Source organism: Tetranychus urticae, chromosome 1, assembly GCF_039701765.1.
Source record: "Tetranychus urticae isolate SD_2017Ah chromosome 1, NJAU_TeUrti_SD_1.0, whole genome shotgun sequence".
Lineage (NCBI taxonomy): Eukaryota > Metazoa > Arthropoda > Arachnida > Trombidiformes > Tetranychidae > Tetranychus > Tetranychus urticae.
Window position 1 is genome coordinate 32,059,054 of NC_142958.1, and position 23,924 is coordinate 32,082,977.

A 23,924-nucleotide genomic window follows, 5' to 3' on the forward strand; every position below is an offset into this window, starting at 1 on the left:
CCTGATATCCCTCCTTCAGTATAACTGAAGCCCACCTTCCACCCTCTTCCACCTCTTTCCTACTCTCTTCATCAACACTAAACTCATAACCTAATGAAATATCATTTGGTTAACAATCCAACAAACCGTATTACCAGTTAACAATTGAAAGTGTTAAGAGAAACCCTTTTAACTGGGAAAAACAGAATCAACTAATACAGTATTAATAATCAAGTTTAAGGGCAACACAAATCTTCTCTTAATCATCTCTGTCTTCATTTCTTTCCCTTTCTTCCAAGAGTAAAACTTAAACTCTGACAGTTTCGCCTTCAATTCATTTTCAACTCTTCATCATCACAAACGTTGGCCATTGTTTCCCGCCTAACAGTCTACTTAACAGCGACATTTTTATTTCAACCGTCTTTCTCTTTTCTCATTTCAACTTAAAATGTCTCTTGTGTTACTTTCATTTTTCTGCCAATCTTTAACCATGTTTTTTCATTGAACGGATTATTATTTCTGGTCCATTTTACCTGTTTTACCAAGTTTTAATGTAATATTTATTTAGTGCTATTTATTGGTGTTACCTTACAATTGTATCACTCCTCTGCTTCAATGGATCATTGTTGGATGGACAATGGAGAAAGCCAACATGACATGATATAATTATTTATTTACTACCCACAAGTACAAATCAAATTGTTCCTTAGCCAGTATTAATGTTCCTACTATTGCCGCTGATTAAAATATCAACCTGAAAATTTGGTCATCATACTTAATCATTTTAAATCAACAAGTTACGGATTAAACAATAAACAAAAGGTAAAGTTGATCTTTTGTTGCTTTTCTTCTATCACCCTTTAGCGGTAAAAACATGATGTGACAAGATCAGGCAAAGTGTCAAAAAAAGTATTGTATTGTACCGTTATTATAATGGTTAAAAATATAACCATTTTTAGCCGTAAAACCCTAATCACAATGATGACGATTGTGTTGAAAATAATGGGGATAAATAGATGCTCATTTAATTTAGATCATCGTTATTTTCAAGTTACTATCAGTTTAAAAATACAAGGTTTATTGCTGTGTTGCTTCAGAAATTTGGACAAGTTTAATTGCAAATCAGAGTTGATGAGAAGCTAAAACTGTCGAGAAAGCTTGCCTGATCTTTTCTTTTCATTGCTAAATACGTCAAGAAATTCAGCAACCAAAGAAATACACAAGTCAATCAATGTCTCCAATAATTTCAATTGAAATCCAGAATCAGCAAAGTCATTTTAAAATCGAAAGCTATCAAATTATCAGAAATCAGTTTACATCAAGAGTCATTCTTTAATTGATCTGCACAATTTAAATTTCTAGATTTCATGTAACACTACCTTCATTAACAATATTGATTACCATTTAGTTTCTGTTTATTGATAACAAATTATTTTCATTTACTCATGAAATATACTTTTTTTCATCCTTTCCATTTTCTTATGTTCAATACAGATTCATTCAATTTACGGTCAAAAGCTTTAACCAAACCTGGTCGCTACTCAAGTTAAAAATCCATTGACAACTCTAATTGGACTTCTTTATGCATGGACACTGGACAGCACCATTACTCAAAAGCCGAAAATGAAAAGACTATTGTTCAACATCGCTTGTCATAAACTCATTGTGTAATCATAAAAATTCATAATCACAATCACATAATCAAAAGCATAATCGTAACGACAATCAGCATTTGAAAAGCAAAATATCGAGTGTCACCTAATGAAATACAAAATCAAACACAGGATGTTCTGAAAGAGAAATCAAAAAGTGATTTGTGTTTTGTTCTGTTCTATTGATAATCAACAAAATCATGTACAAACTTTGTGTACCACTAATTATAATTAGCCTTTATCTCGCTGCTTCCGGATCAGGTGTCCCAAGTTCAATAATTGGCGATCCTTTTCAATCAATAAAACAAAGTTTAGAGTTGGATGCTGAGGTATTATCAGCAGCAGCCATTGGTACCAACAATAATTCAACCAAACGCTATGCAATAGCTAAATTTGATTTTGAAAAAGTGTCACAACCTTATATTATATGTCTATGGATTATAATTGTTGGTGTCGCTAAAATAGGTGAGTCCCAAGTAATTGTTATCAGTAATATATGTAATCAGTCTGATTGTTGGTTTTAAACTCTTTGAAAGGATGAAAATTAGTCGAATTCACTAAATTTTGAAAATTCAGCTTTTAATATCCAACAAATTGTTGAAACCTTGAAGATATTGAACATTTACAAATATCGAATTTAAATTTCAACCTTGAACAATTTGTGTTGACAAATTGTTTGATTGATTATTCTTCATTCTTTCTCCATGTTTATAATGTTTATTCATTTTTTGAGGCAATTCTGCAGATTAGGCCAATGTAATTAAGGCTCGATTCCACTAATTTATCTGAATCCAAAAACTGGTCAATTATGGCTATCATCTTAATGGACATCTCGCTCATTTCCAAGTTAATACTTTTCTTATTTCAGTTGTCAGTTTTGATCTCAGGGAATTTTTCCCGTTACCTTTCCATTGTTTACCAATATTATTTTTATCATTAAATAGCAATTTACTCAGTATTGTTAGTTATCTGATGCAGACAATTACTAAATTGAAATGATTTTTGACTTTATATGAATAGTGACAAAATGGTTGACATAATATTCTATTAAGTTTTATCATTAACTTGCATCAAAATGAACCTGTTTTGGGTTATTTTGTGTTCATTCTGGTTCTTTCATTTTTCATTTTTAATGTTTAAACCAGAATTATGAAGTGAAACAAAAAGTTAAAAATATATTCATCATTATTAGGTTTTTTTGGATTGTTGTAGCGATCATAATTATTTTTACATTAATTTGTCAAGCAACTTTGATCTTTGTTTGATCATTCAAAATCAAGTTAATAGCTGTTTAATTACAGAGAAACTATCTGTTGCTTGTTGACATTGATATCATTGATCAAGGTTCAGATTAATAGGAATATGTTCAAGTGTAAAACAACTCATGTCAATCTTTTAATCCCTTTAATTCCTTTCATTGATATAATTTGAATCAGATGATCACTACTTCCTTGAAACAATTGATTTTAATGAATGTTTCCTGATGTGATTATGAATCCTTAAATCTGGTTACTCAGCTTTGAAAGGATTACCAGCTAACCATTCTGGTTAATAATCATTTGAAACAATACAGATTACGATAACTGTAAACCTAAATTAGATTTACTCAAGTGATTTATTTTTGAGGTTAAACTGCATCTTCTCTCAATCATTTGAGTGGCAACAATTTAAGTCTCATCTCGACAACAGTAAACACACAACAAACAACAATTAAAGTCACTCTTGTCAACCTGTTAACAAGGGTGTTTTAAACACTGTTTTACAACTCAATTGTTAACTGAGTTAACTGATTATTTATTGTATTAGCCTCTAAATCAATCAACTTTATTAACATCTCAATCTGCAAATTTTGGTTAAACAGCAATAACAGAAACTTGGTTAATTCCCAATGTTGAAAGGAAAAATATTAATAGATTGAAAACTGTTTACAGGATTGCCTTTGCCTTCATGTAATTCAATTGTTTCTAGGTTGATTTAACTGTTTGAAAGGTGAAAATAAACTTAAAACAATTGGTACGGAAGTTGTTTATCTTATTAATCGATAAATTGTTGATATTATGGTCCATTAATTTTCGTGTTTAACTGTTTTAAAATTCAAACAGCTTAATCATATTTCCTTTCACTTTCAAGAACTTTGGATTGTTAACAATTTTTTCACCGCTAACAATTTAAACGGTTTTGGTGAACAACTTTCAATTCAATCTCATTACCAATCAATCATGACAACTAATCAAACAATCCATCCTTTGAATAGCTAATTGTCAGCATTCACATTACCAGAGAGTCACAATTTAGGTTGATCTATTAATAAATAGTATAAGCATATCTAATCTGGCCAATCTTTAGTTTTGACCGAAAAGACCATTTCCAGTCAATCTCTCAATTTTAAGCAGACGCTTTTAACTATTTTAGCGCCTATTCGACCTGAGCTTGGTTTGCTTAAACTTGAAATTCTGCTATGCTTTTAATAGCGTTTAAACCGCTAATCGAGGAGTTCTGAGTTTCTAAAACCAATTGTAAACGTCACTTGGTTCATGTTTGGTCCATAGCTTGGTTCGGATTTGACAAAACTGAACTATTGAATTGCACTAAGCATTGAATTCAAGACACTTTTTGCTATTTAATAAAGTATTTTGATTGACAAAAATTATATTATTTATCTGAAAAGTGCATTGAATTTTCGTTGATTTGAGTGATAGAATCCTTCATTCGAGGAAACTTAACAAATTTGAATTTGTTTCAAAATTTGTGTAATTTTTCAGGAACCACTCCTTAGTTACGCCTTCCATACGTTTAACCAAAATCAATTAGATATAAATCAAATAGTTAATCGATCTTTCAGTTGAAAAAAGAGTAATGTTGACAATCCTGTTAATTGAAACAATGATTCATTGATTGTCGTTTTCCTCTTCATTGAATGACTTACAATTGTTAATCAATTTTATTAATAGAAAATATTTCAATAAGAAATTGAATAACAATGATTACAATGTAGTTGTTGCCGACAAGATTTTTTGCCCATTAGAGCAATTTGTAATAACCCTTGTTTTATTTTTCATTTCAGGCTTCAATTTAACTCCAAAATTATCCTCAATATGCCCAGAGAGCGTCGTTTTAATGGTGCTTGGCGTTTTAATTGGCCTGGTATTTTATTACGGTGGAGTGTCCACCAATCAGTCCCTCCTTACTCCAGATGTCTTCTTTTTTTACATGTTACCACCGATTGTTATGGATGCTGGTTATCACATGCCAAATAGACTTTTCTTCGATAATCTAAATTCCATATTAATGTATGCCGTTCTCGGAACCATCTGGAACACTCTCACCATTGGAGCAGTACTTTATTGGGTCGCAACTTCAGGCTTTTTTGGAGTCAGTCTACCATTATTAGATGCTCTGCTATTTAGTACAATAGTTTCGGCCGTTGATCCGGTTGCTGTTTTAGCTGTTTTCGAAGAGATTCATGTCAATGATGTCCTTTATATCCTAGTCTTTGGCGAATCGTTGCTTAATGACGGAGTCACAGTGGTGAGTAAAATCCAGTGACGGAATAGATCTGTGGATGTAAAAAATCACTAGAATAAACCTTTCAATCGATTGACTCTTCAGGCTTCACAAATAACCCATAAACTGTCATCTTGTGATAAGATTTTAATATGTCAGGGATTTAAAGGGTAATTTTCATAGTAAATGGTGTATAATTTATGTGAATAATGGACATGTAAAATCTCAGAAGCGGAATTGAATTCATTTGAGTGAATCAGATCAAATTTTAGTTCTGTAATCATTTTGTCAATGAAATTAATGAATATTTTTCTAGGTTGATCTAATGGTTATTAGTTGATGCAAATTAAATTGACCAACTTTAAGGTTGAAAAGGTTGTTACAAAACTGATGATATGTATGAAGTGTATGATTACTACATGTATATTGACTTTAGATTTCATGAGACTATGAAATTATCATTTCAATAGAATATCATTCCACATCCATGTCCAGTCTAATCGAGTATTATTTTTATCATTATCATCATCATAATGAAAATAATTACCATCAGTCAATATCAATCGATAATGTTATCTGTTAGATTCAATGATATAAAACTTGAAGAGACTAAAATAACTCGACGATCTAAAGTTGAAACAATAATAAAACACTTTCATAATACAATAGTCGAAGGTTAAAGGAGTAAAATTTATTAACAGCTGAAACGTAAAAAAGATTAATTAATCAATAAAATGACTCAATTGGTAATTAAACTAAAATGTAAAGCGATATTATGCGTCTTTAAATCTCAATAAGCCTAAAGAAAGATTGAGTCATTGAAAAATAAGTAAAACAATAACATATATACGAATATATTTCTTATAACTCTTTCATTTTTTTGTTTTTTTCTAATCCCATGTCTCTATGGCTCAATCTCCTTATTGAACAACCATGATGCTGATTTACCGGATAATAACAGGTTCTTTACAAAATGTTTGAAGGTTACATTGAAATGGGAGCAGATAACTTATTACCAATTGATTATATCAGTGGGATAACCTCTTTTTTTGTCATCGCTCTGGGAGGAACCTTAATTGGAGTTTTTTGGGGCATCGGTGCTGCTTTTGTCTCAAGGTTTACCCACCATGTAAAAATAATTGAGCCAATTTTCGTCTTTGTGATGTCCTATCTGGCCTATTTATCAGCTGAAATGTTCCACCTTTCAGGAATTTTGGCGTAAGTTAACAGTTCCCTATGACCAGGAGTTGACCCATAGCTGAAGATCATCAAAAGTCAGAAGCTTGATATTACTCGATCAAAATGAACATTTAATTTATATTATTTCACTTTTTTGTCTTTGCTTAATAGGTTAACCTTCTCGGGGATGACAATGAAAAATTATGTAACGGAAAACGTTAGCCAAACTTCCCAGACTACATTGAAATATGCTATGAAAATGTTGGCCAATGCATCAGAATCGGTGATATTTTTATTTCTTGGAGTCTGTACTGTTACTGATAGCCATAATTGGAATACAGCATTTGTCCTTTCGACAATCGGAGCTTGTTTAGTGTTCAGAGCTTTAGGTAAACATTTAACCATTATTGTTGTAAAATGATATTGAACTGTTTCAAAGTTGATCGCAAATCACTTCTCCTCATCTCAGGGAAACGATGAAAGCATACTTTAAACTTCATGCTTTATCAATAATGATTTAAACAATTAGCAATTAGTGAAATTGTTTGTTAATGAGGACAATTTATTGTGATTATCAAAATGTTAAAGAAAAACAATTCTTGATAATCGAAGCTATCAATTGGATCTCTAATGAAACGATTTTACAATTGGTGATAATCACATTCAATTTAATAATCCAGCTTTGTCTTCTCCCAACAATTAGGTGTTATAATATTCACAAGTATCGCAAACAGATTTCGTTTACACCGTTTAAGTGGAATGGAGCAATTCATCATGGCTTATGGAGGGTTAAGAGGTGCAGTTGCTTTTGCATTGGTTTTATTAATCAATGAAAAGTTAGTTCCAACCAAACGAATGATGGTTACTACCGTGATTGCTCTTGTTTATTTCACCGTTTTCTTGCAAGGTAAGCTTGATTGTTTGGTCACAATCTGGATTGGCATTTATTGGTGAACGGTTTAATCATTACAATCACTAGATTCTGAGCCAGTTAACTTCTTTATTATTCAGTTTAAGTTCAGTTCAATTGAAATGAAATATGATCAAAATATTGATTTTGTCAAACATAATCGGTCTTAAATAGAGACTGTCAGCAAATAAGGTGTTTTTTCATTTCTTTAGCGATAATCAAAAGCATAACAGGTAGAAGAGAAAAGTAATTATTCAATGAACCGTGAATTGTTTCAATTTAAGGTGAATCTGAACATTTCTATTTCACTAAAAACATTAACTTTCTTATTATTAAATTCATACTTTGGTGTTTGATTCACCTTTAAATAGCAATAAGTCAGTAAAAAATAGTCATTTGATAAATCATTGTTCTCATTGTTATTTAACTTTATTTAGATAGTTACATGTAAATTGTAAACAAGTAATTGAAAGTGGAAAGAGTAAATGTTTGCCTAAACTAATTATCTCGTTAAGGTAATCTAAATCCGTTGATTGGTAAAAATGGCATGAAAATGGGTCAATCTAAGGCTTTCATTTGATTAGGAAGTCTTTTCAAAATTACTATTGTTACTTTTATACTCAGAAGTCACTTAAATCAAGCAAACGGAACTATTAGAATAGCAATAAATATTTACGAAGCTACGATTATACAATTTACTAGTTAACTAATCAATGAAGTTTCAAAATAAAGTATCAAAACCATGAAACAAACAAGATCATGACTTTTTAATGTCAAACTCTTCGTGATCTAGAAAATATTTGATATCAAACTGTAAATCGTACTTTATTGCCAATTTTTAAAGATTGTTAATCATTCCGTTTTAATGCAACTCAACATTAATCAATCAATATTGTTTCAGGCATGACTGTTGGTCCACTGGTGAAGATATTGAAAGTACCAAGGAGCAATAAATATGAGAAGACAATGAATGAAAGAGTTCACGAAAGGGTAAATAAAATATACTAATGTACATTTGAATAAATTGATTGAATCTTGTTATGCTTAATGAATAGCTCATGGACCACTTAATGGCTGGAATTGAAGATATTTCTGGAATGATGGTCGGTAATTACAAAATAAGAGACAAGTAAGTTAGATACAATTAATATAAGAGCATAATTTGTTTCCTGTATTTTAATTCACAATCTCTTCTCTTTTCATCTAGATTCCGTCATTTTGACAATCAATATCTCAAACATTGGCTTCTTCGTGAATCTCATGATAGATCTGCTTCATCCCGTAAAATATTTGAAACAATTTCTCGGCTGAATATGCAGGATGCAATTAATATGGTGAAAGAGTCGAGTGTGCCTTCGTTGTATTTAAACAATAATAATCTACCGACAACTAAATCATTATCCTCATTATTTCGTTCCTACACGCAAGCTAATCTTTCTTCATCCAATGAACAAACTGACTCAGGACACCTTAAGCCTAACTATTTCACCAATCTTCCAATGGATCATAATGTATCAACCAATTTCAATTTTGATGTTGGAAACATTGAATATAATCCATCTAAACGTGATCTCGTTGATTTCGAGGTCCACCATATTCTTAGTGATAATGTCTTTAAACCAGTCAAAAGGGTAAAATATTCATTTGTATTATCCTTTTATTGTATTTTTAAATTGCACTTTTTGTTAGTAATCTTCCAGATTGACAATTATGATCAAATTGAGAGCAATTTTAATTTCTATTCCTTTAACTTTCTGTTGACTTAAATATTCATTCATTGTTTAAACAATTCGTTTAAATCTTGCTGTAAAAACTAATTTATTTATTTTTATTACAGTATCGTAAATACAGCAAAACGGACTTAGCTGATGTTTCGCCTCAATCAACTTTCCAGCATCAAGCTAAATTAGAGGTTCGCCATTTAGTCAATCAAACTCGTCATCGGCGTCGGAACAAGAAGAAAACTAATAGCAATAATAGCTCAACTAATAATCATAATAATCGAACCACTGATGAACATTTAAACCAAAGACCGAACCATCTAAGCATCAATTCAAGATTCGGTAATTCATCTTAATCGTCTTTTGCACAAGCATCAGTCCAGTATTTTTGTTTGTACTAATTTTTTTCTTTCATATTATTCGTTTAAGTAGGTAGAGCTGCGAGTTTCCCGTCTATTTTAAACAGTCCTGATGACGGAGGAATCATTTTTGTTGCTCGACCAAATAATCGAGATGAAGAAAAAATAGAGATAAAGTCAATTTATTCACCTACTACAACCACTGAAGCGACTTTACCTTGGAGAAGGAAAAGTACTACTGATCCAGTCGGAGCAATGAATTCAAATGGATCCTCTCCTTCCAATTCAGGTCCATTGAAACAATCGGAATTTCCATCCTGGATTGAAAATAAAGATTATATATCTAATTACGCATCACCAACTAATACTATTTTAAGGAGAATCGACGATCCCAATCATAATGATAAAAGGCCTACAGTTTATGAAATTTTTACGATTACGGAAAATATTGAAGATTCTGGAAGTGCCAGAGATGAAGTTGACACTCTTGAGATGAATGGTTCCAATAATCATTTACATGAGCAACATTTAAACGTCGAATCATCTAAACCAATATCATCAAATTATTCATCAAATCAAACTGCTTTACCAGTTAATAATACAACAGTTCCATCCCATTCACCTCCAATTTTAGTTAATGCGAGGATAAATATGGGATTTTTGGATGATAATAATCAAAATTCCTATAGGTTGTGATCATTTTTCAAGCTCATTGTAATCACCATCATGACTGATTGATTTTTTTTGAATAACTTCAATTTTTAATCTCGTTCCACTTTTTTAACGAGAATCAATATTTATTTCTATGAAAAAGCCAACAAAAAAGAGCTACTACTATTGATTAAATAGCAAACCAAGATGAAACAATATTAACATTTTATTACAATATTTTCATTAGTAATTTTTGATTTTCTCTATACTTTAAATTTATCGGAATCATTGGCAGAAAGCTTTCGGATTAGTTTCATTTTGCTTTAAATTGAAAGCTGTGTAAACGCGATGCAATTTTTGAATACAATAATTGAATCTTATGTTTTTATGAAAGTAAGGAGGCGTTGAAAAATTTATTTATTATGTTTGGATCATTTGTTAATTCAATACTTCGCAGGTGTTTTTCATTTCGGCATTTTCTTTGTGAGTCTAAGGCTTTTTAATGAGAATTGACAATAAACTAAAGGAGCCCGGGTTGAGATTTTTTGTAATCTAAGAAGTTTCTTGATGAACCAACATGAATCAATCAAGATCGTGGATCAAAATTGCAAGATAAAGTTCACTGACTTTTACCTAGACCTCTAACTACCATTTGGAGGTCATTTTCTGAGAAAGCAAAAATTTTCAGTTTGGTTGATGCTAGTGGCATGTTCATAACTTATACTGGTCAAAAGATATGAGTGATTACAAATTGTTATGCTGATCAATTGATTTTAAGAGAAATTCATTTATCTTTCCAACGGTATAAGATGCTAATTTGAATCAAACATCAACCAATCTGCAAATTTTTACACTCTTAGAAAATGAACTCCAAATATCAGTTAGAGGTCAAATAACGCAATGAATGACCTCGAATGACCTTGACCTTGAAATATGAAAATTGAGTATCGCTGGAATTTTCATAAATAAAATATCTAACCTCAAGGTCACCTAGTGCAGAGTAATAACTGTTTTGCAACAGAAAAATTAGCTGAAATGCCCTGTATTTTTAACCAATGTGAACGCAATTGAGTTACTGTAGGTTGAATGCCGCCTCGACAAATAAACGTACAATCAAGAACTTGTAGATCGTTAACATCAGCATATATTTCTTCATGAATTTCTTGATGTGACCTCATGAAAAATTTAACCATTGCATAAAATAAATTAAATTCATGTTTGTATGAAACAGCAAGATCCTCGACGGTATTTGGATCCTTCACTATGATAAACTTGATGATTTTTCTTGAATTCGTGATAGATTTCAATATAGTCTATCTCTATGCCATTATTATTTGACAATTACGTCACAATACAATAATTATATTGAAAATTTGTATCCGGGTTTCCAAGAACTTGTGAGTTATCATTTGTGTGATTTCTAACATTGTTCGGTAAATTTAAAATACCATGTTGCATAAAATTTGTTTAAGATCTCTTGGCTGCATTCAACAAATGATTTTGATCGTAGATAGGCTCTGCACATTTGATCTAACTGACCTCTGTTCCCATGATTTATGGTTCACGATTCTCATGGTTAAGAAGTTTAAAGCTTTACCATTATTGGAAAGTCTTCGATCTCTTTTTCTTCCAGCTATATTTACATTTGGGCAGTCTTCCGTGTCTTCCTGTCTCTAGTTTTCCTGTCTCTAGTTGCTAACTCTTTCTCCAGTCTCTTGGCGTAATCTTTTCAATCTTTCTGGTTTTCTGGTTTGGCCTTCCGGGTTCTTAGCTGTCGGGATTTCTCTGACTTTCTCTTGTGATTTAATATTTCTTGATCATCTTTGGGTCAATTTCTTTGGCTTTCACATAGGCATCAGTCTTTTGATAATTTTTTATTGGCTTTTGGCTTTTGGCATCTCCTTTGATTTAATCTTGCTGAATCAACTTCTGCTTTCTTTGTCTATCTTTTCTCTCTTGGCTAAGTCTTTCAAGCTGCAGAATCCGAATCAATTCCAATGTCAACATTTGTTATGACTTCATCTGAAACTGAAACGCTTGAGCAACGAACAACCAACGTTATGTCTTCATCAGAAACTGATGACCAACTTCCAATTGTGAATCGCTCAACAAACACCACATCAGTAAACAGTTAATTCGTAAAATACCTTTTTTTAAAGAATTGGAAAGCCATGGTGCATTGTGAGAAACGGAATACCGGGCGTTTTTCTTCATTTTACGCCTTCATGCATGCATAACTCACGAACGGTTAGTGCTACAGACTTCAGACTTGAATCATAAGCTTAGTCAGATTGCAAAACGATAATTTCAAGTGCTCAAGGTTATTCAAGGTCAATTCTTTATTGACCTCTAATTGATATTGAAAGGTCATTTTCTGAAATTGCAAAATTTTTCTGACCCGATAGTCTTAGTTACAAACTTAGTTTCATAACTCATACTGGGTAAAGGATATGGTTGATCCCTTAACATTTAGTTGATCAGGAAAAATTCATGTCCAGCTTCCCTATGGTATAAGTTATGAACATACAACTAAGAATATCGGGTCAGAAAAATTTTGCAATTTCAGAAAATGACCTTTCAATGTCAATAAGAGGTCAATGAAGAATTGACCTTGAATAACCTTGAGCACTTAAAATTATCGTTGTGCAATCTGGGTAAGCTTAAAACAATTATAAAAGCATAAATTCGATATCGTCGTTATCCTTATATCCAAATGAATTGAAGCTCACCTAGACAATTTAATCTCTAGCCCTAGTAATAATAGTGCTAGGATAATTTACTAGACTTTACAGTACTTTCGTCTTACTTTGCCAATATAATAGTCGTCGCTGTTTCTTATCAAAATAAGTGTCAATTTACTCTATTGAAATGTTAGCAACAAGAATAATTTAGCAATAAACAAAATTTGATACAATAGATGGCGTTAGAGTAAATTTCAACAAAACTCGAAACTTGATTTAACTCCTTGAGTTTAAATCTGAATTGACACAAAACATTTTATAACGTTATATTTCACATTTTATCATCCTAATGAATTTTACGATAAAGCGAATAAACTAGGTTTAAAGTTGTCGAGACGCACAAGTTATTTTCATTGTCTGGTACATCATTGTGGGTACAATCCATCCCAAGTACAAGGTGTTCAAATGAGTAGGTCAAAAAGTAAACGGCCATATCTTTAGAACGGATTTTTTATTGATCTGAAAATTCGCATTCAAATAGATTTTTATGGGAATGAATGATATAGGTGCTCAAAAGGCCCTCACCCCTTTACAATTAACGCTATAAGACGATTTTCAAAAATACAACTATAAATTTTTGACAAGTTTCCATTAAATTTTATAATCCCATTGTAAACTGCTTTGTGTCGCTTCTGAATACCCTGTCTTTCAGAAACCTTCAAATTCCTGATAAAGCTAATTAATATAAAATAAAAGTGACCGCAACCTGGCTCGTATTTTTCGAGGTATAAAGCCACAAAGTTTGACCTACCCGTATATATATCGTGAGATACATGTATGTATTAATACCATGTTCTTAAGCAACGACATATAGTTGATTGTGGTTAAAATTGAAAACAATTTTCTTCGAATAATATACAGAGACTTATTTCTAGCATTCAATATTCTTGAGTTTTCCTCTGAAAAGTCATATCAGATTTGTCTTTTATCGAAAGAACTTATCAATCAAAAGTTTCAACTGAAACGCGTAAATCAAAATTTGGAGTGATTCCAAGTCTTTTTAAAATCATATTATATCGTAATATATCGTTCTTGGTATAAATAGACAAAAACAAATAGTTATGAGAAATCATTTGTTTTACAAACTTCAAAATAAAATTTTCCAGAGTTTATCATGACTGCATTTTAACCTTTCCTGTAACATATTGAGATTCATATCCAAAACAAGATCTTCAGCAGAAATCGACTTTCCTCTCAAAGATTATTTTGTAAAATGTCTGAAAATAATTGAAGGTAAGGATCGTCAGTTTATCAAATGTTACATTTTTTCGGCCTTTTGATTATTACTCTTAATTTTTTCCTTTACATCTGAATTGTGCTCAAGTCTGTTATTTTTATTAGATTTATACTTAAAATGAATCCACAAAAATGAACTTTATCCAGGTATTTCTGTTCTTAATTTGCAACACACAGAGTATCAAGAATAACTGTACAAACCAAACCAAAAAATAAATGAAGGCTTTAAGATTTAGAGCAATTTATTCTTATTAAATTATTACGGATTATATTTAAATTTTAACGTTATTCAACTGCTCTATTTAACTGTTTTTAGCGTAATGTTTTCCCAGTCAATTTACAAATCATTGAAAACAACAAATGATCAATTGTTAATGAAAGTCATCTTAAAGTCGATCATCAACCGAGCAACAAAGAGACTATTGAAAATGCTTAATTTATGAAAGCAATTCAAAACTAATTCATCTCGTATTCATTGCCATTCATCTAAATAATTGTTTAATTCTGATTCTTTCTTCCACAATAATTTAAATTCACCGATAAATCAAAAAGCTCGAACAGTTGACAACTCTTACACAAAAGTGCAATTAAGGACTGAAAAGATTGTCACTTTGATGTCATTTGGATGTCAATATTTATCCAGTTAATCCGAATCAAACATAATCAAGACTGACAATCAAAATCCGAACTGACTTGTTCAATGATATTGGCCAGTTCTAATTAATCAAAGGCGATTGTTGAGACTTATTCAAAATTGAAGTTGCATTGTTATAATTCAATGCAATAATCAATTTGTGCTGATATCAATTCATTTTTGATTGTCTTTTCCCATTCAAATCTTTAGTTGTTTCTTTATTTGTGGTCAAGCGAAATCAAACTCAAAGCCATTAATTATCGCTATTATATTGTCCAGAATTCACCCTTTAACGACTGATAGAGAAGTTATTGTGAGATTTCTTCCATTTGGTCCAGTTGGTCATTATTATTGGAGGTACTTTGCATTCATCTTACCCAATGCACTAAATTTTGAACATTTAGGGTAAAATAGATGAAATTTGTGATTAAAAAATAAAAAGAAATTAAGGGAATCCCGTTGATTTTAATCTTTAATCAACAGGCGAATAAAGGAAGATATTTAACTTTCTCTGATCGATTCTGAGAACAACTGAATTAACCAACCTTGAGAATCAGCTTTTTAGTTTTATTTTAATTTAATCTCATGATGTCTATAAGATCAAATTAACTGCTCTCTCTACCTACACGTTTATTTTAATTATGTAGGTAATCAAATTGGTACACTGATGCAAATACAAACATTACACTGACTAGAGTCAGCTGACATTTATTAGGACCAAAAAATGTACTTAAACAGTCTTGAGAAACAATTGCCATTCAATTGTCTAAATCAATCTGATTCAGATAGAATGATCAACAAGATTATCCATGAAGGCTATAAACTCTAACAGGATTAACTTGTTATTTTTGCTGTTGTTCGGGTGGATCAACTGAAGTTTGGTAGTCAATTGCTCAACAATATTAATAATTGACCTTTTTCATCAAAACAGGATGATTTTATCAGCAGTTAAACCTTCACAATAATCAAATACACTATGGTTATTGTATTAAAACTGTAGGTTTAGAGGTTTGTAAAAGACTATTTTTTGTAGCAATCAAACCATCGTTACCAATTCGATCTATTGCTCAAAAAATGAAAGTCGGTTGTTAACTACAGTAATTAATCCTGGAACACTTGAAAGCATCTAAAGTTGCCATAATCAATTGCTTTCCAATAAATGTAATTTGATACTGATAATTAGCAGCAAAAGGTTGAAGACAAATTGATTAACCGTTGGACGGTTGGGTTGTGACAACCTACTGACGCAAATTTCACTATTTGAAGGTAAAGTTATTTTGATGACCATTTTTAGGCCTTAAAACGATCAATAATTTTGATTAATACAATGTTAATGATACATCTAAAATGAAGACTCATCCCAAGGTGAATGAGGTACACCAATTGCCATGTGATTTCAATATGATACCTTGAGAGCGCCAAAAATAAAAGGGGAATGTAACCAGAAAATTTACAAAAAAAATAAATAATCGCCTTTGCAAGGTTAATCAACAAAAAAAATGAGACCAATTTAATCTAAAAATTTGTTGATGTTTTCATGGAAAGATTACCTGATGATTGTTTTCCTTATGCTGTAAAACATGATTCTCAATGATAAATAGTAAACATTGTTATCAACTGTAATCCATCTAATAAGAAAATTGATGCGTGCCTTTCAATTTTAGGCCTTTTCCAGTTTTTAATTTCAATTATTTTCATTGTTTATTTCAAGATGATCATCATCATGATAATCAGAATGAAATGAACAAAGAAGATGCAAAAAACCCGAAACTACGAAAGAAAACCTTGAGCATCAGAAAATGAAAATTAAAAATCAGCATCACTTTTATTTTCACAAAGGAAATTGTTATATAAGATTATGCTAATAGCAATAATGAGGTAGATTTGTGAGTTGGCTTTTAATAGGATTTCATGATGACGTTGATGTGTGTGTGAGTTTCAATGTGTAAAGGCGTTTATCTGAATGATTAGGCTTTCATTCTTGAAGAAATAAAAGCAAAATTTAATCGATTCTGACCAGCCCTGGACAAGGCAATGGGGAGCCTGAAATAAGCATGGGATGATGCTTGATGATAAGGTTGGTGGTAAGAGAAGAATGAAAAAAAGGTGTTAACCAAATGCTATGTTTCGATTGTGAACAGCCTCAAATTTTGGTATATAAAGTCGACGGTTTGAGTGTTCAAATCATCAGTTTCAAATCGTTTCCAATCAACTCAACTTGCAAATCTTACTCTTGTGTTAACACACCAACCTCACTTAAACCTCAAAATGAAAGCCATCGTAAGTATTCAGTTTCATTGTTCATTGTGATCTTTTACTTTCTGCCTTTGCCATCATGATTCCAATTGCTCATTGATTCTTGTTTTCTCGTAGATTGCCCTCCTTGTCATCGCCCTCTTCGCCGCTGCTGCTGAAGTCGCCTACAGTCAATACTACGCTGCACCAGCTTATGGCTATGGAGCTGCTTACGGTTATGGATACGCAGCCGCCCCTGTTTACACCGGCTATGCTGGATACCCAGCTGCTTACACTTACCTCAAGAAGTAAACTGGACTGATCCCTTGATATGACCGTTCACATCTTGACCCTTCTTCTGCCCATCAAGTCTTTTATCTCCTTCCAAACCCAACAGATTAAATAGTTTGTTACTCTACTTTAAATCAACCTCAAAAAAACTGTTTTACGATTTTTTTGTTATTTTCTGTTACACTTGGATATTGGTTGTGCACTTTTTTGTGTATTGCCTCATTTCCTATCCTTAATGCCAGGTCACTTTATAATTCTGCAGAGATGAAATTCGATTAAAACCCGAGTTAAGTCAATAAAAATTTCATGCTTTGAAATCAAGCTTTCTCATTATTTATTTTGCTCTAAAACGCGATATCTTTTGTTGTGAGACAACTGTGTGAAAAAACTTACTTTGATTAATATTCATAATTCATGGTTGATCAATGAAGATATTCAAAACTCTTTGTTAGCATTTAAATCAAGATTCTCTGAAATTTGAATCCAATCGGTTGATCAGTTTACAACTTGACAATCAACAGCTTTTCGTCTCCAAACTTAAATCTTATAAATCTGCCCACAAATCTTTTAAACTAATCCACATAGAGTTAAAGGTGAGACTTTTAAAGAAATACTTAAATATTTGGAACAAATTTAATCTCAGAGTTAAACAAATTGGATTAGTGTAATTCAAAGAGATAAGCTAAAGTTTGAATCAACATAACTTACAAAAAAAGATTGAAATGTCAAACTTTTGAATTGATGCACAAATAAACTCTTTCTGGATTGATTCAATCGTCAATGGTTACACAGAGAAGAAACAGAAAACAACTGAACAATAATGGCTGGATGTCAGAATTTCAACAATTACGATTTATATGTTACGATGATAGCTGATGAATTAAAATTGTTGTTGCTCACGATTGCAGTTGATACAGAAAATAAATGAAACAAAATAAAAAATAATGAAACTTTTATGTGACTGTAGATGGCACCAGCTCTCCAGCTTGATGTTGCATCTTTTTCTGTCTGGTGTTGACTTTATTGAAAAATATTGCTGGTGATATTTATTATTACTGAAGATTGTCTTAATGAGTATTGAGGTATTGTTTATTTCTGTAATCTAATTGAAATTCAATCGTAATTACCTCTTACGTCGGAAGGCGATGAAAATGGTCCTCACAACTCGTCAGAAGGATGAATTGTAAGTAAATAATCGGACACATTCTGTATCCCTTGTCTTAATTTCTCTCTCTTATTTCTCTTTCTCTCTCTTACTCATTCTCTCTTAAATCTATCTGAATCTTTCTTTGCCTGTGTATTTGTATTTATTTAGAGTCATCAACATTTCTGTTGTGATTTTTATTCCTCTCCCTTACATAACTTATGTACCATTTTGTGTGTCTACCTTAATTTTACTTCTTCCCTTCAATCAAACTGCTAATTAACTACTGTCTTCTTGATTCTCATCCTGTTTTATCAATCTTTTACCTTTTTCTGGTTGTTCCAGGAACCATGCAATTGCTGATTATCTGTTCTCACAAGGATTCAATGGAGCATTGGAAATATTCAAAAGAGAGGCTCAAATGGTAAATTGCGGTTCATCATTTTAGCTTGTTAAAGTGATTACATTTGCACACTAGTAGTTAGTGTTGCCGTTAATTTTTACTAGTTTACTAGTAATCTTTAAATTTTACTGTTATTTACAAACGTTTTTTAGTTTTACTTTTCCAGAGATTTTTTGACTTTTAATATTGACTTCTTTTTCTTTGTTTACTTACTCCTTTATCTTCACCTTTGATGTTTGGCAACTATCATATGACTAAAGCCCAGTGAGATTGATAAAAAGTACAGTGGATTATTGGAGAAAAAATGGACTTCTGTGATACGTTTACAGAAAAAAGTGATGGACTTGGAGGCAAAATTATCAGAAGCAGAAAAAGAATACATTGGAGGAGCACCAACAAGAGAGAGAAGATCTCCAACAGAATGGATACCTCGACCACCAGAAAAATTTACTCTCTGTGGTCATCGTTCAACCATTACAAGGGTTATATTTCACCCTGTTTTTAGCTTGTTAGTTTCTGCCAGTGAAGATGCAACTATTAAAGTATGGGACTATGAAACTGGTGATTATGAAAGAACCCTTAAAGGCCACACTGACAGTGTCCAAGATATTGCATTTGATGCAACCGGTAAACTATTGGCCTCCTGTTCAGCTGATATGGCTATTAAATTATGGGACTTCCAATCTTATGAGTGTTTAAGAACTCTTCATGGGCACGATCACAATGTTTCATCGGTTACATTTATGCCAACTGGTGATCATATTATTTCTTGTTCAAGAGATAAAACAATTAAAAAGTGGGAAGTAGCTACTGGCTATTGTGTAAGAACTTATGCTGGTCATCGTGATTGGGTGAGGATGGTCCGAGTTAATAAAGATGGTACACTAATTGCCAGCTGTTCTAAAGATCATGTAAGCCTTTTTCGCTTATTTCTTTCCTCTTTTTTGTTCATATGCTGGTTTTTATGTAAAAGTTTTATTCGCATGAATCATTCTATTCATGGCATTTGTTGATAAACCTCACAGTTATTAATTTTCTCAATATAGTCATCCATATACACAAAGATTGCATTATTAGTGTGATTCATGAACATCATCTTTCTATTTTAGTTTTATTTACATTTTAAGGCTTTCTGATTGTCAAATTTTAAAATAAATGCGATGACAAATTATTTTAATGTTTGATAACCTTGAAAGATTTGCTTTATCAAAACTTGAGTTTTAAAACCATTCCATTGCACCTAAATTGGTGACAAATATGAATCTATTTCTACTTAGTTTTTGTTGAATCAACATTATCACTTGTTAATCTTTCGTGAATCATTTTCATTTATCAAAGTGTTGAAAAAAATTAGTTTTATTCATCAAGTCAAACATTGAGCGATCAAATTAACATCAAAATCATCAACACCTTCTTCCTTAATCTAATAATATTATTTTAAATATAAATCGAGAAAACAATTCACTTCCTATCCTTTTTTCATATTGTTAAATCTTACAATGTTGATGTTTTTCAATTGCAGTACGATTTGTTCTGATCAGCTTACCCTCTTTTTTTGTTACTGATTCGTAAACAAACTGTGAGAAGTGATAAAAAAATGTTACTATAAAACAATTCTCTATTTATTTTCAATTTTTCCGAAACCAAAATGAATTGACTCTTGCTTTAACGCACGATTTACTTTCACCTTAAATATTTGTGCTAATTTTTTGTTTCTTTTTCTTCTTTTCTTTCATCTTCTCACACCCGGTACTGGTTAACTATGGACACATCAAACAAATAATGGCTCTACAAATTTGAATATCCGTATGTTGATCGTCATGAATACGCATATGGATTTAACAGACCATAATTATTTGGAATACGAGTGTGAATGAGCATAAATTAGGGACAAATGAGCACAAAGTAGTCCTTAAAGACCATGATCACACAGTAGAATGTATAGCCTGGGCTCCTGAATCAGCATTCACAATCGTCTGCGAAGCAGCGGGTAATGATGTAAGTAAACAAAAGGTTGCTTTTAGTTTTTGCTTAATCGGATTGTTGACTACATTCAACTAACTAGTCACTTCGATTTCCTTTTCTTCCTTCTTCTCATATTTATGATTTTTTCTTATTAAATTGCTGTTTTATTAGTTCTATATTAAGCTGACATATTCTATAGAAGTGAACTTAATTCATATTCAACTTATGTGTACTTTAGTGCACTCAATTGATTATTTGGTTGCTTTTAATTGAAAATAAAATCTAATAAAGTTATTTTCTTATTGTTTAGAATTCTCGAAATAATCGAACAGGACCATTCCTGGTTAGTGGCTCTCGAGATAAAACCATCAGAGTGTGGGATGTAACTATTGGAATATGTTTATTCACTCTAATTGGTCACGATAACTGGGTTCGAGGTGTCGTTTGGCATCCTGGGGGCAAATATATAATTAGCAGTTCTGATGATAAAACTGTCCGAGTTTGGGATATAGTGAATAAAAGGTGCTCTAAAACATTAGAAGCACATAACCATTTCTGCACTACTGTCGGTAAGCTACCATTTATAATATTAATCCGAGATAGGAGAGAAAATGTTAACAATAATTTGATTCAGGTTATTGAATTTTCAATTATAATTCATCAACAAACCGGCTCAAAATTAGTGCAAATATTGGATGCTTGTTTTAGCAATTGTGTGGTTATTTCACTGATAAATCATTTACAGTTTATTTTAAAATTCTATCCTTGACTTATCAGCTTATCAAATTTATTTGCATTATCCATCCAAAAAATCTTATTTATTTGCTTAAAATCAACTATCAACATCTTTTGCACTTCAACATTAAATATTAATCATTTATGGAAGAAGTAAATTCATTCTGCATTTGTGTTTATTAATTCTTGTTTATTAATATTTTCTTTCTTTCTTTCATGTACCTTCATCGGAATATTTGGATTGAATCTTTTGCTCATGGATGTCAAAATACAGATTTCCATCAAACCTCTCCATTCGTCATCACTGGATCGGTAGATCAAACGATTAAAGTCTGGGAATGTCGTTGAAATGGCCGATTATCCCATTAAAATCAGTAGCTTAATTTTATTTTTGCTTCTTTCTAGGAGATATATCCTTTATTGTCAATGACTATTCTGTTGCTTCATTTCTCCCTCTTTCTCTTTTCTCTTGCCTCTCAAATCTTATTTACTGTTTTCTTTCTCTCATCATTCAACAAAAAAAATCTTAATTATACTGATCTAAAATCTTATGATAATCTTTTCAAATTCTAAGTGATGGTAGAGAAGGAGAAAGAGATAAGAAGAGCCGGGGAAACAATCTCTCAGCCAAAAAACCTCTGATGTTTTCTTCCCTATTCCTCCTCCTTATTTTCTGTCCCTTTCATCTATTGTTTCTCTTCTCCTTATCTCAATCATCAGAGATGGTTGACAAAATTTAATTTCATATAAATAAATAATTATAATAATAAAAAGAATGGCAGAGAGAGAGAAAGTAAAAAATGTGATCCGACAAAATCTAATGTGGCGCTCATAAAATAAAATTTAAAATAAGCAAATAGTGTGAATTAAAACAAAAGTATATGCAATATTAATAATAATTCATATACAATACATTTATTTTTATATTTATAAATATTGTTATGTTTGAACTGGCTGTAATTTAGCTTCTAGTTTTGGAATTACTCATTTTTGAAATTTAGCTCTACCACCACTTGGAGGTGGGCCTCGTTTTAAATCACGTCTCGGTTGTTTAGTGTTCATTTCCTCTTTGACTTGATCGATGACCTCATCAGGGATTCGAAGATATTTAATTGTCGTACCTTTGATATAACATTCACTTATCTTCCAAAATTTGTCACCATCTCTAGAAGTACAGATCACTTCGCGTAAGTTGATATTCATCCAGTTATCACATGAAACCAGAAGTCCGTTGAATGTTTCACCATTCTTCAATTCTACTAGCTAAAGTTTCAAAAATGGAAATGTAAAATGATAAGGCGATTAGTAAAGGAAACTTTGCACTTGTATGAGTCAATTCGTTTGAAAGCCAAAACAGCTAGAATAAATAGATAAAGAATAGTGAATTTGCAATACTAACCATAGGATGATTTTGGGATTTTTTCAATAAATTCAATGGTAACATTATCTGTTGGTGAAAAGAGAAAACAATTGTAAAATTTGATTGCATTTTAAATGCATTTGCACAGGGATTTATAGCATTATGTTTGAGTAGTAACTCGATAAAAAGAAATTCTAGCTTTTTCATGGAAATAGCTTGAGCATAATAGCTTACCTAAACTGTTGAATTCCGACGAATTGAGATGAAAGTGAAAAGGTACAATGACAATTCTCGATTTCTTTGATTTACTCAATAATTAAAGTAGATAAACGAAAGCACGATTTAGAATAAAGAAACAATTAAATGAAATCTCAAAGAAACAGAGAAGACAGTCTCAAATAAAGAACCAAACTCCGTGTGATGCAAATATTTTTAAATTTACAGTGAAATGTCAAAGTGCTGCCATCTAAAGAGAATGTAAAAATTTAAAAATAGGTTCAGATTTTTGATTTTCCCTCTAATAAACCACTTGGTTACGAATGAACAGCCCATGACAACTTGCTAGTAAAGTCACCTCAAATTGTATTTGTTTACCTAATCGTTTGTTTCGTTAAGTTCTGGCCTTCACTATGTCTAATTTATTGATAAATAGTAGACCGATCCTCGCCAGGCTGGTATCGTTGACTTCTGTGAGAAGTGTGTCTAGTCAAGGAGGTCAAATTGTTCCACCTGGTTCCAAAACTCCTGAAAAAAAAGATCAACCTGAACATTCTTTTGAAATAATTGATGTAGCTGGTCATACTGGTCAAAAATGGGAATCCGATGATTTTCGAATGGCTCGATTTGTTGGTAAAGAGAAGAAAGTAAATCCTCATTTCGCTATTGATTTGGTGGCCGAAGTAGCACCAATAGCTTGCAAAACAAGAGTAACTACCTGTGATGGAGGAGGAGGACCACTTGGACACCCTCGAGTTTTCATTAATCTAGATCAACCTGGCGATCATTCTTGTGGTTATTGTGGTTTACGTTTTTATAAGGAAGACCATGACTATCATTAATTGTGTTTTATGATAATAATCAAACTGAACTGAAGAGTTTTAAAGCAAATTTGTTCGTTTCCTTATATTTGTTTCTTTTTGGTGTTAGACTTTCAAAATAGAAAAATAAACTGAAAGTTTGTTGGTCTTTTACGATGACCATTTCAACCAAAATGATAGACAAATGG

The 23,924-nt window shown here is 31.6% G+C and overlaps 4 protein-coding genes and 1 long non-coding RNA gene across 6 annotated transcripts; 4 read left to right on the forward strand and 1 right to left on the reverse strand.

Annotated features, from left to right (window-relative positions):
* The first annotated feature begins 85 nt into the window (after positions 1-85).
* On the forward strand, positions 86-10,170 carry LOC107362085 (Na(+)/H(+) exchanger protein 2-like). Of its 2 annotated transcripts, none has more exons than XM_089270373.1 (11): positions 86-801; positions 1,474-2,096; positions 4,696-5,159; positions 6,097-6,353; positions 6,486-6,703; positions 7,018-7,221; positions 8,126-8,214; positions 8,280-8,353; positions 8,432-8,855; positions 9,062-9,287; positions 9,378-10,170. In XM_089270373.1, the coding sequence occupies exons 2-11, from the start codon at positions 1,832-1,834 to the stop codon at positions 9,998-10,000; spliced, it is 2,844 nt and encodes a 947-aa protein (XP_089126499.1). In that variant the 5' UTR covers positions 86-801; positions 1,474-1,831; the 3' UTR covers positions 10,001-10,170. The 2 variants fall into 2 exon arrangements, with proteins under 2 accessions (XP_089126499.1, XP_089126498.1); XM_089270372.1 differs by having other exon boundaries at positions 96-801; positions 9,375-10,170.
* Positions 10,171-16,762: 6,592 nt separating this feature from the next.
* LOC107362146 (uncharacterized) lies at positions 16,763-17,409 on the forward strand. Its single transcript, XR_001568621.3, has 2 exons — positions 16,763-16,846; positions 16,940-17,409. It is a non-coding gene; the product is annotated as an uncharacterized LOC107362146 (long non-coding RNA).
* Positions 17,410-18,119: 710 nt separating this feature from the next.
* On the forward strand, positions 18,120-22,196 carry Lis-1 (LisH and WD40 domain-containing Lis-1). The gene is made up of 6 exons (XM_015928851.3): positions 18,120-18,275; positions 18,582-18,660; positions 18,900-19,550; positions 20,485-20,637; positions 20,915-21,173; positions 21,614-22,196. The coding sequence occupies exons 1-6, from the start codon at positions 18,238-18,240 to the stop codon at positions 21,685-21,687; spliced, it is 1,254 nt and encodes a 417-aa protein (XP_015784337.1). The 5' UTR covers positions 18,120-18,237; the 3' UTR covers positions 21,688-22,196.
* Positions 22,197-22,201: 5 nt separating this feature from the next.
* LOC107361908 (U6 snRNA-associated Sm-like protein LSm4) lies at positions 22,202-23,108 on the reverse strand. The gene is made up of 3 exons (XM_089270375.1): positions 22,934-23,108; positions 22,739-22,786; positions 22,202-22,602 (listed from the first exon to the last, which is right to left on the reverse strand). Exons 2-3 carry the CDS (start codon positions 22,781-22,783, stop codon positions 22,324-22,326), a joined length of 324 nt encoding a protein of 107 aa, XP_089126501.1. The 5' UTR covers positions 22,784-22,786; positions 22,934-23,108; the 3' UTR covers positions 22,202-22,323.
* Positions 23,109-23,286: 178 nt separating this feature from the next.
* ND-13A (NADH dehydrogenase (ubiquinone) 13 kDa A subunit) lies at positions 23,287-23,910 on the forward strand. Its single transcript, XM_015928854.3, has one exon. The coding sequence runs from the start codon at positions 23,329-23,331 to the stop codon at positions 23,755-23,757; it is 429 nt and encodes a 142-aa protein (XP_015784340.2). The 5' UTR covers positions 23,287-23,328; the 3' UTR covers positions 23,758-23,910.
* Positions 23,911-23,924: the final 14 nt, after the last annotated feature.